The 12,957-nt window shown below is 37.6% G+C and overlaps 1 protein-coding gene across 1 annotated transcript in view; it reads right to left on the bottom strand.

The window, feature by feature from the left end:
- Positions 1-751: 751 nt before the first annotated feature.
- The window catches only part of NAA15 (N-alpha-acetyltransferase 15, NatA auxiliary subunit), a 37,831-nt gene continuing 25,625 nt past the window's right edge, over positions 752-12,957 (bottom strand). The window contains exons 14-20 of the mRNA XM_032109272.1: positions 10,898-11,111; positions 9,878-10,071; positions 7,664-7,772; positions 7,207-7,305; positions 6,358-6,501; positions 5,815-5,912; positions 752-3,544 (exon numbers count right to left, since the gene is read on the bottom strand). Of these exons, the coding sequence (XP_031965163.1) occupies positions 3,344-3,544; positions 5,815-5,912; positions 6,358-6,501; positions 7,207-7,305; positions 7,664-7,772; positions 9,878-10,071; positions 10,898-11,111 (1,059 nt within the window). The 3' untranslated portion in view covers positions 752-3,343. The remainder of the gene's footprint in view (positions 3,545-5,814; positions 5,913-6,357; positions 6,502-7,206; positions 7,306-7,663; positions 7,773-9,877; positions 10,072-10,897; positions 11,112-12,957) is intronic.

The following is a 12,957-nucleotide window of genomic DNA, read 5'->3' on the forward strand; positions in this document are numbered from 1 at the left end:
GTTATGGTTGCAGCACCTCCAAATCTGGCAAATCCAAATGCTAAAGGAAGATTTAACAGGCTTATCATAAACACCTCATCTGGCCCTAGAGAGCTCCCTGGGAAACTTGGAATTTGCTCCCCATGCTAGGGGAAAACCTGGGTGACAAACTTCCTTCTGTGTTCTGCCTGACACAGCATGTATCAGGACAAGCCTGCCCCCTATGAACATGCAAATATTAAGACCTCTACTGAAAAAAAAAAAAAAAGTTGAATATAGAAGCTTTTAAGGCATTTAATATGCAAAGAAATTAGTTACTGAATAGGTAGGTTTGTGGCCATTTTACCTGCCTGTTCACACATGTGCATGCTCTGGTCTCCACACGGACAAAGCGAGTACCTCATCCACCATCACACGGAAAACCACAACTTTCAGTTCCCTACAATTTAAGCCCACATCTGACTGGCATTGCTTCATGCAATGCGCATTTGCACCATCTTCTCTTATCTAGGCAAATTTGTTGTCTGAACATTTTTGTCCCCAGGAAAGATACCCATATCATGTGTCATAACCAGTGGCTCCACTGATGGTGAAATCCTCCTTCTCTACTGAAAATCATGAAGAATCAAACCACATTGTGTCATGCCAATACTTTAGGTCACTCTGACCACCAATCCCTGTTCACCTGCTTTGGCAGCCAAGCACCGGTGATTACAATTTTGGATCTCAGCACACAAAGGAAAGCTTCCATTGCAGCACAGCACTCTGTGCTATCACTTCACAAGACTCATTGCACTGGATTTCGACTTCATTTCCAGCTCTTAAAAGCTCTTCCTCAGAAGTCAGCCTTGCATCTAACAGAAGAGATAAAGGAATAACGATTTCTTTACCAATTAAAGAACCTCAGACTTCAGGCAAACTCTTGGCTTAGTTTCCTGTCCTGGGTTTGCAGTCTTCTGGTAGCGGATGAGTAACCACTTAATCCAAAAGCACCATCTCTGAAGCAGTATGGATGCTTTTCAGCAAGGCTATGAAGTGTCTTTAGGGAAATCACAACAGATGTATAGATGGAGACTTCTGGAAGGCCCACTGAAGCACCCTTTTCCCCATTTGCACAATAAAAGATAACAAGTAACTTCCTGCTTTTAGTTTGTCCATTTCAATGCAAAAACAGGCAGTGAAAATGTAAAGGAAATAATTCCATTTATAGGCAGCACCCCAAAAAACCAGTATTTGGGAAAAAAATAATTTGCTTGATGCAATTAACAATCTGTTACGAGTGAGCACTCATCTGCCTCCAGCTTAAGCATTACAAGCCAAGAAATGGGCAGCAATACTCAAGAGGCAAGGACAAAAGCTTGCAGCTTCTGTAGGCAAGACTGAACCATCTCCAGGAGTTGCAGAAGACATGCAGTCCAAGTATCTCAGGCCACAGAAACAACTGACATCAAGACATCAATACCAGAGTCAGTATTCTAGTCCCTAAAAGCCCAGCAGGTTATATATACACATACTGCAAATGTACACAAGGATAGGCTAACCATGAAAAGAAAGTGGAGGTGAAGACACAGTAAACAAAAGCCTGTTGTTCTGACAGTTAGAAAACTACAAACCCCAGTAAGTCTTCCAGGATTTCTTAACTGTACATGTCAATCACTGAATTCCATTATGTGGAAGAGGAAGGCTGTGTATCCACACAACAGGTACTCTGTAACTGAACTCCTGCAGCAAAGAAGGCACTCACTTTGTAAGCTGTAGTTTATTTCTGCTCTGTTTTATATGATGAGCCTACAAAAGAAAACATTTGAGCACTTATCTATATTATTAACACAGTAGACTTGTAGACTGAAGCTTGACTTGGAAAACAAAATTCAGCCTAACACTGGTGGAACTTAAAAGCCAAGTAGCAAAGCGTTGTGTTATAGGACTTCCCAGACATTCAGTATTTACATATAATGCATTTGCACTTTATACTCAATGATCACCCATCAGCAGTGACATTGTTAGCGTGACTGGACAGCACAGTAAGTCAACCCTGAGCTGCACTCCAGCAAACCCCTTCACTGTCAAAGTACAACATAGATTGGTTTAAATATTCACACAGTTGTTTTTCAAAACATTTTATTGCATTATATTTGGTACCTTATGTTTGACAAAGGAAATTACATCTGTAACTGCAGGAATAAGAAGCTGGTCTGTTATTGAAAAAAAATCTTGGGCCCCTTAAAAGTTACAAAGTCTTGGGCTTGCCTGAAACAACTGAGCAAGAAATATATTCTTAGAAATGTAGGGCTTCAAGTATTACAAACCTGTGACACTGTGGAAAAGTTCCAGAGGTATCTAAACTGCAGCACTTTATTTTTTGTTTTTCTGCATAACATTAACAAGGCCTGCTGAGGTTTTAATCTGTTAGTCTCTTGATCAGTCAAAATGGTAGTCAGGAATTTTCCTCTTTGCAACTTCAAGCCATGGTATGTTCTCATTTTGTTTTCACTCTATGTGAAAAATGCATGCGATCTTTCTAATTGGTGCCACATCACAGTGCATAATTTTATTTGGTTCTTGCATTACAGTTTTAAAAAGTTTGGCCAACATACGCCGATAGGTTCATCTCAAGAACAGCAATGTTGATTCTCCCCTCCCCACCCCAAGTTTAATTCCAAGAAAGACCATTTCTAACTGGTTCCTTCAGGTAAAAACTGTGGTGCAAGAACACCAAACTGATCGTGTACAGTGAATTTCAGAGACACAACAAGCTTATTGAACACACTATGTTTCTTAATTCTGGTTGATATCCGTATGTCCAAGCATCCCCAACATAACACGTATGTTGCAGGTTTCTCTGTATATTCTGATTCACATTGCATACTTCCTATGGACACAATCATCCCCCCGTATCAAAATCAGTCAGATGCTAAAGCCCCATCAACTCTTTGTGCTCAGTGAAAGAATCCAGTGCTAAAACAGCAGTTTTGCTGTCTGAGATAACAGTAATCTCACAAGACAAATTTAAAGTTAATATTTCTGCCACACACCTGCTCTGAAGGCTACACACCTCCAGGTCTCATATAAATTAGTTTAAAAACATGGGTGGGTAGGTGAGGAGAAGGTTTGTTTATTTTTTTCCTTTTTTTCAATTTTAGCAGCTTTTAATTTTTAAGAAACCAAACAACCTATAACCAGTAATATGTTAGATATTTTATATATATACTTTGTCAGCAGGATAAAAAGAAGTAAAACTATTTGAAGGCAACAGGCTTTTTTCCTTCTGTTCTTTGTCTAAGTTAGAACAATTCAGCAGGTGCGTGACAAAAATATTATACACCAGATATGGTCCAACGTCATTTTTTTCCAATAAAGTTGTTCATATTTCATTGGCCAGTTCTTCAGGTTCTGCAGAACTATCTCCATTAACTGTGATCTTCATATCATCTTCATATCCAGGGGGCATGAAAGCCAAAGCATAAGGGAAAAGCTTATGACAATTTGCTCTGTAAGTTTCAGATGCTTCTTTACAGTCTCCAAGGCTACCATCACATAAAGCTTCTAATACCTCCATACAAGTCTAATTAAAGAGAAAAATAAAGAAAGTGTTATCGTTTTTTAAATGTTCAGCTGAACACTTGAAAACCAATGCTACAAAGAAAAACTTCTATTGTTTCCAGGTTTCAAACAGCAGTTTTGCTTTCTGAGATAAGAATAATCTCACAAGACAAATTTAAAGTTGTATTTCTGCCACAAATCTGCTCCAAGGGCCACACACCTCCTTTCAATATCAAATGACATTTTAACTAAACATAGCATGAAATACCAGTGTAGTCTGATTTGAAATAATGCAGTTTAAAAAGGGATCTAAAACACAGTTAGAAATCTTGACTGTAAAATGAAATACTAATTTGTCACTTGTTTCTTATTTTCGTAAAAAAAAATGTTATTCCTACTAGTTGGCAACCATTCTTGGGACACACTGACCATTTCAGCAATTCATAATATACCTTTCAATCGAATCAAATTACTCTGATATTACCACATTTTTTCAGATACATGCAGTTTCCTGTCCATTTTTGTTCATGATTTAGAAGAAGAAAAGGAGATATCCTGTGTATTTTTTTCAGCTTGCATTCCAAACATGAGAAACCAACCTACTGAGCTCCACTAAAGCCTGGCAGCATTCACCCACCCGTGGCTGGCTGTGTGCAGGCATTATAAGCATAGCAAGGCAGTCTTTTCCTGCTCCTCTGACATTTAGTACAGTTTTTATTTCTTCTGTGTACTGGAATTAACTGCTCTGTCCTCCTGCTGGAGGGTTATGGAGTTCTCCTCAACAATCCCTTTTCCTAACATTTGCTCTTTGCAACACTGGCATCCACAGAAGGTCAAATATATCAGGTTTTATGCCTGCAGTGTGCTCCAAGACAGTTGGTCTTTACTAGAATGAAATGTAGTAAATTTGATCTCTTTCCACACAAAAATGCCTTTCAACAAACACCTAGACTCCTTCAGATTCTCCATTTTTAGGGCACCTTCAATTTCCCATCTAGAAGTTCAGTAGAAGTCCAACTCTTACTTTACGTTGGCACCAAAAATGCTTAAATTCAACATTTTTTCAGTTTTATCACAATGCAGTGTACAGGATGTTTATGCACTGCTGAGTTGGTAAAAGCTTCCTCTAGTCTTACCAAGTTTGCACCTCCAAAACAACCAAGCTTTTTTGGTTACACTTAATCTTTCCCCAGTCCTGTTCCCAGAATCCCACTCACAGGCAAAAACCAGCAAATAGAAGGCAAATAATTTTTGTTTTCTAAATCTCTTGATAATCTATATTAAGTTCTTTGAGACCACTCAAACAGTAAGAAAACCCGAACCCAAAAACCAACACCCAAACAAAGACAACTTTAAGAAAAATGCTAAATGGGTACTTAGAATATAAAAGACATGAGTTTCCATCCCATAACACAACAGCTAGAATAGAGAAAGGATCTGAATCTTTAACATCCTAAACAAGTCTATAAATCAAGACAAATTGTCCTTTACTGTCTCTTTTTCCCTGCTCTGTCTGGCCCAAAAATTCTGCTGTGAACTTAAAATCCATCACAATTAAAGTTCTGTTGAACCCACTATGTTTCATAAGAGATGTTTGGTGGAAAACTCCAATTTTTGTCCACAAAAGAGTAATTTTAAAGCAACATTTACCAATTTTACTTGCAATAGATCTAAAAAATTGAGCACACAGACTACTGTAAATTGCAAGTCAGAAGTGAAAAGTCTTCCCAGATGAAGGTGGGGGAGTGGTGAAAGGGGCATGGAGGCAGTGTCACAGGGAGATTATTTCATGACCACCAATGGAGCAAAGACTCAAAATTTGGTAAGCTTTTCACTTAACTACATGCTAAGGCAAAACTGTGCTTATGCAGCTTTTATTAAACCTACAGTAGCTCCCACAGCTTGCAGAAAGTTGACTATGGAAAGCCTTCCCAGAGTCTGGGCCACTCCTTTTCTTGTGAACAGTTGCCTGGGTGGCAGCCAAAGCTCAGACAAACTACTACCTTTTCTTTTGCCTTGTGAATTCTCTCAAATTTAGTAAGTTTTCCATTACCTTTGGTAATATGGTTTCTGCTGCTGCTATTTTCATATTATCACAAAACTAAATTAATTTAAATGTGTAAAAACGGTATTAAATATTTCAGTTCAGATGAACCTGACACCCCTTTCTCTCACAACTCGACCTCTTTACCATAAGGTACAGCAATGATTTCAGCTTCCTCTTACCTCCCAATTTTGTTTAAAGCTTCCACAGATACAACAGAAGCTGTTTACAATTTATAAATATGTTACCTGAAGATTTCTGTTAATAAGGGATTCATCCAGGGTCATTGCCAGTTCCACTGCCCTTTTCTGACTGGAAGGATCTAAATAGTACATCATTTTGGCAGCTACAGGAGGAAAAACAAGATTCATCACCCAGTAGATGATGAAAACCATCTTATATACAAACACAAAATAGAGATAATATGAGGAGGAGGGGGGACTGAACTCTCCAGCAGTAATTCAAAATGGAACCAACTTGGAGCATAAAGCTTCACACCTAAGTAGGTAGAAGGGAAGTTCCAAACAAAGAATTAAAAAAACCATTCAGCCACATTAGAGACAACAGGGCAGAGAGGTCCCAACATTTGCATTTCAGCAGGACAAAGAGAAAATTGAAGAAAACCACTGACAACCTGGCAATCATGTTGTCAGAAAAACACAAATAGAGAAGAAAAGCACTCCTGAGTGAAAGAGTGATTGTTACATCACTGGGGCTGATACTGAGATACAACTGCCAGAGAAGCACAGGAAATGAAGAAGTAGGGCAGAACAAGGAGAAAAGCAAAATACCTGATAACCTATGTGGCAGTGAGTCATAGTTCCTTTTAAGGAAAGCTTCATTGAAGTTCTCTGGATTAGTTGCTCCAAAAAGCCGATTCATTTCTTGGTTTAGCACTGTTCTAACAGCATCAGGCAGATCCTTACTTTCAGATACTGTTGGAAAAAAAGTTGAGGTGAGCACACGTAATCACAATAAAATATGCTTTATGCATTTAATATTTTTCATTTTTACATTATTAATATAATTGGAAAGTATCTCAAAGGAAGATATATGAAATTTGAAAAGGTAAATAGTGGATGCAGTTAGATGAAGCTCAACTGCGGCAGTTTTCTGATGCTTAGAAAAAGCCAAAGCTTTTTTACATTAATACACTCTTCCCCTTACTAATTAAAACCTATTAGGTTAAAAGGTTAATGTCATGCAAGTCTGTTCTTAAATGTCTAGTCTGTAGTCCCCACAAGAAAGGGTGACCTTTGGGGCAGGGGAAGGGAGAGAATTCTTCCAACTTTTACCAATAAGGACAGAATTCTAAGCCCTCTCCTTGCATGCTGACACAGGCTGTCAGCAGAAAAGCCACATTCCTCACTCTGCAGTTTCCATTTCTTCACTGCCTTCTTTTCTTTCAGGCGTCACATACTGGTCAGAGTCTTAAAAATTCTTAGCAATACTGGAATGACTCCTAAATTCAGCTGCAGTCATAATAACCATGCATAATTTTAGCATAAATCAGTTGGTTAAAAAGCTTTCTAATACATGCATTAAATATTTTGAATTAATTGTGCTAAAAATCAGTGACTGTAGGTTTGGCATCACCTGGCAGTGTGCACAGATGGAAGTCCTACCAAACAGATACATACCACTGCTAAAGAGATGAATCATACACTCGTGAAGCCAAGGATGACTAGAATCGATAGCAAAGGCTCTCTTCACAGACTGAAGCATCAGAAGGAACTTCTCTGGAAAAAAAAAAGTGTTGACAAACGTTCAAAAACTTGTGGTAGGAACTCACTGCATTGTGTTACAGGAGTATTTAGTGCTTGGAATTAGAATGATCAGAAGAATTTACAGCTGAGTGTACTGCAAAAGCTATTTTTAATAACATGCATCTATTAAACCAGTGAATTAAGTGGATAATCATCAAATGTTCAAACTTTGGTTTTCACACACTGCTCATGGCTGGAGTGTTGGTCCAGTGAAAAGTTGTGTTGTGACAGGGATGGGCTCCTCATACCTCATCAATAATTGCTGCTTAAGTTCCAATAAACACCTTTATGATTCACAAATTGCTTGCTTTCATTAAGTCTTCTCACCTACCTTTTCGAAAATAAATCTCAAAGGCAAAAAGATGAGTCTCTATTTTGTTCTTCACTAAATTCTTCAGGGGTGTTAAAAATTTAATGGCTTCTTCCAAAGGTGCTTCAACCTACAGATTCAAGGAAGTAACAAACAGCTAAGTCGAAATTCAAATCTAGTCACTACAACAACAAAAATCAGCTATTGCTGAGTCACATCAGAGAGTTACTCTCCTAAGGCAGTGCATAAGAACCTCTTCTGTTAACAAATTTTGCAACTTTCACTCAATATATAAACACAGACTAAAAAGTCCAAAATATTTGCTTTTTGATGGCGACAAATCACATTTTGCTGTAGAGACACAAATCTTTTCCTTCTATCATACACCAGTAGTGAATACAACTGGACCTGAACCTGCATGGAAAAGGGCAGTGTGGCTGTCCACACCAACATATGCATGTGGGCCTGAGATGATGGTGTATGATTGATAAATGCCCATGACATTCTGCTTAGACAGGTTCCTGAAAGCTGCGAGGTAATGGTGACAGTCCCAGCCAAAATACCAACACCAAGCTGGAAGTAATTAGATATTGAAAATGGTCTCCTGATCTTAGCTAGTGTAATCCAGTAAATGGACAGCTTTCACACAAATTAATTCTGTGCAGGGGTTCGTTACAGACAGGTATCTTGCACATAGAGGTTTGGGATTACTCAAACAAGAACTGTCCGTTGTCTTTCATATTTTTTTTTACGAAATTACTCTCTAAGAAGCAAATACAAATTTTGCTTTTGCCAATAACAATACAGCAATGTTGAAGTGATACACTTCTTTGCAAACTTGAGTTGAAGATCGCAATGGACACCTTCCTGCTAAACGTAACTACAGCATCTGTCATAAAAACACTCGCATCACTTCTATGTGTAGTTGATTTTACATACACACTGTGCACATCAACTATTTGTAACCTATAATAAAACGCCATTCCAAAGGTATGCCTTTAGTGCCAAAGCTACATACCCAAACAAATCCAGGGGCAGCTGTTTCAGGAAAACTATTTGCAAATAGTCAAAAACGGTCTTTCGGCACCAACTGCATTTGGAAGTGTCTATATCATGATTGTGATATTGAATTTGGAATTATATTATATTGACATCTATATATTAAAGACATAACTAGATTTGCCAAAGGAATGCATTATACAGCTGCAACTATTCCTTATAATCTTGGGAACTGGCTAGATTTTTCAGGGCTATCCCCATGACATCCCTCTACTACAGAACTCAATTTCAATACATGCTGTTGCATTTCAATCTTAGTTAGTTCTGCTTCTTGCAACCAGTGAACTAAACAATAGAAATACCAACAATATTCTTAATAACTAGTCAAGTTTAAGTCCCTTGTTTCTTGGCTACAGAATTAAGTTCACTGACTCAACTTTCAAATATCCCCTCAAGAACTCCCTTTTAATATGAATGAAGTATGAATAGTATGAATATAGATCCAGAATACTGGGCCTATAAAGACTTGCAATCTATACTACTATTGCTATAAATGAATTTTTCCAGTCTCTATAATTTTCTTATCTTCCCCTCACTTTTTTTTTTTTGTTTTCCTGCTCCTTACAGGTATAACTTCTGCTAAAAGAAAAGTCTTCTGGGTCACCTGCCCTTCTATATCTCTCTATAGTTCTTAATCCAGATCTCTAAATCCATCTCAGTCTAGTCTACTATTTACTACCACAGCTTCTTTATTCCTTTTCCCCCCCATTCAAAACATATGCAAACAAATCCTATTAAAGCATTCAATGCTTCAGTGTTTCCTCTTTCACAGGCTGACTATGCAAACAAAAGAATATCAGGGGACCTAAGAGTGAATGATAATCACCTTCCACACAGGATAGAAAAGACTTCCACACAACCAACTAGAAATAGGGTATAATCAACAAGTTCATGCAGTAGACATGTGGAGATAATTCCATGCTACACCTGTAACAAATGTTTATGACTTCAATTACTGCCTTTGAGAACTAGGCACAAAAGCTGCGACTTCCACACTACTGACACTGTATCTAACAAACTAGCCCTAGAAAGGAATTGTTTTTAAAATGCTGCCTGTCAAGAGACACCATACCAAAAAAACCCCAGCAAGTTATTTGAATGGCTTTTGAGTTTTATGTGTGCTCACTACAACTTTTCTAGAAATTTCTAAGACTTTATTATTACATTAGTAAGCACCTTTGCCAGTTTTTCAGGGATAAGTTCCTCTTTCGGTCCTCCAATTTCTTCATCATCATCATCTTTCTTCTTTTTCTGGTTCCTCTGTTGCTTCTCCTTCTCAGCATTTTTCTTTTCCTCCTCCAGCTGTGCTTTCTTCTGGGCTCTTCTCTGCTTATTTCGTAGCTTCTTTAGCTCCTTGTCAGACATATTTGCTGTACACACACAAAGGACAAAACCACACAACACTGATGTCTAATATTAACAGCATCAAGCAGCTGTCAGACAACACCACCTTTTTAAAACCGTATCTACTAATGAGCAATGCTGTCATTACCTTTGTAAAAGCTTATTTACTATGGATAGATTATTTTATAGTCTATGCTGCCGCTTTGTAATTCACAAATTCCTTAATGGAATCAGAGGACAGGAATTAGAATAATACTATAATGAGATGATAAAAATACTAAAACTTGACAAATTCCTCTTGAAGGATTCTTTCTTGAAGGAACCTCTATTCAGACCATTTGAGGTGCCCCAAGTCATAACCACTTAAGCTGCTCTCAAATCAGAGATGAGGGGGAAAAAATAAATAGATGATTTAAACATTATTTTTACATCAGAAGCAAGAGATGACAAAATTTAAGTTGCTACCTAGTGAAATTTCTGTACACTGATAAAAAGCTTAGAAAGAGCTACCCAAACACATCTGCTTCAGTCTGCTATTCCATGGACCAACCACAATGAGAGTTCATGTTTTCACTGCCATTCCATAACACAAATATTTGTAATGAAGAGTTACAACTCTCACTACAAACCCATCATTGTTTTATAATAACCACAATAAAAGCACACATTAGTTTAGCTTCCAGCAGAACATCTACTTTACCATGTAGTCCAAGCTGCAATTTGCCTACTTTGAGTTGTATAGAACTCTGGCTTTGGCTCCCACAGTTGACAACGATAATGAATGCCAGACCTTCCTAAAATATCCACTAATTAGTGAAACTGCATGATTAATAAATCCTGAGGGTTGAATACCTGTATCAGCCTCATGTTCTTTATTTTCATCTGTTAAGGGATTATCATGAAGTTTCAAATAGATCTCTATGGCAATCCGTGCTGCTTTGAAGTAGAAGGGATGTTGTCGAAGCACATCTTCTAGTTTTAACAAGTCCACGTAAGACCTAAGGGTGATCTTCCTCATACAGTAAGTGTGGAAGTCAAACTGGTCATCTGTGATTTCTACAAAATGCTAACACAATGTAACATAACATTATTTAGCAAGTATTAACAATGAGATACTGACCTGGACTTTCAAAATAATAACTTAGTAAAAGCTTACTGTTTGACAAATACAACCTACCTAATACAAACGTTAACAAAACCCTCCAAAACTAAACTCATGGTGAAAAGGACAGAAGGCATCTTAGCCCAGAACCAAAATACACCAATTTCACAGTCTCTTAAAAGTAGCTACCTCTGATAATTTGCAGTTTAGCAGACAAAGGTTTTATATTCATTGTATTTAAACAGCATTTGAGGAGTTTTTCTTCTCTGAACTGCTCTGGGTTTTTTTTTCATTCAAAAGCATCATTTTAACTTCCACTAAATACTATGGCAATAAAGTCCACACTTACACCAGACATGATGTGAGAAAGTACTTTCTTTTGTTCAAGCTCTGCTTTCTGCACCATCTAATGTACCTTTGTTTTTGTTTGAGAAGCAGTGAAAAGTCATTCCCCTCTTGAACTTCTCCAAGTACTTATGATCTCATATAACTTTATCTTAAACTCAGCTTCATTTGTCAAAGATCAGGATAGAAGAGTAAGCACAACAAGCTAATTGCAGTCTCTTCCTCTGGAAGTTACCCCACAACAGTTGTTTTACTAGCACGTTTTTAAGAAGGTGTGACACTCAGATGTAAATAGTGTGCCAGATTGACATAATGGTAGAAAAGTACTACTTCTCGAGTTTTAATTCCTCATGTGTCCTTTTGACTGCTGCTCCACACCAGCACAGAAATTTTTGCAGCATTATCTACAATGGTTTCAGGATTCCTGAGCAGCAACAATTATTTTAAGACCTTTTACTACTTATGCACAGGCAGGTAATTTGTCACTGACTACACTGTTGAACATTACGTTTCATGGGCATCTTAATCATTTAGTACTGAGACAGTGCAGTTGTTGTCCTTGCAATATTCAGTCCGTTTCTGTGATCATTTATTGATGAAATAATGAAGATTCTAGAGATGCCTTAGTAATCTCCATGATAAAACTCCTTTTCTTGTAAAAGTTGATTATTTGCTCCTACACTGTTTTCCCAGCCATGAATCACCGATTAAATCCATGAGATCAACCTCCCTAATTTTCTGAGACAGTTTACATCCTTTATGGTGTGAAGTACGAGATAAAATGTGTTCCTGAAAAACAGAACACCTTTTATCAACTAGACTGTCCCCTTGGCATAACTGACCCCTATAAAAGATTTAAGAGGCGCTGCTTTTTCTTACAAAAGCTTTGTTGATGGTTTTTGAATTCAACATATTTGCTTATTTATTTTTGAACTTTACTACACCTTCAATCAATTAATCCAACAAATTAATAAACAGTGACTTAAATCCTTAGAAATATTTTTTTGGGTGGCCTAAGTTATCACTTCATTTGCTGACCTCTTCTGGTACCCAAGACAATTTATAAGACTAACAGTTTCTTACGCAAAAGAATTTACACTAATTTATTTAAAGGATTTGTGCAAACAAAACATGGTCCTAGCAAATCACAAAATTATTTGGGTCGGAAGGGACCTTAAAGGTCATCTATTTCCAACCCTCTGCCACAGGCAGGGGCACCTTTCACTAGACCAGGTTACTTTGATAATTTTCTATCACTTTTTTCTAATCAGAGAATATTCCAGAGCTGAGTCCTCCCTGCAGAAGAGCAGCAGTGCTGAAATCTCCTAATGCCTCTCTGTTTGCAAAGAGGCATAGCTTCCTACTTAGTTCTGCTCTTTCAGCACTTCTTTTACACCCTCAGCGGTCTGGTAGACTTTAATATGCTTTAAAAAACCAAACCCACATCTGCTTGTTTTTAAAGTCG

This window comes from Corvus moneduloides, chromosome 5 (genome assembly GCF_009650955.1).
Source record: "Corvus moneduloides isolate bCorMon1 chromosome 5, bCorMon1.pri, whole genome shotgun sequence".
NCBI lineage: Eukaryota > Metazoa > Chordata > Aves > Passeriformes > Corvidae > Corvus > Corvus moneduloides.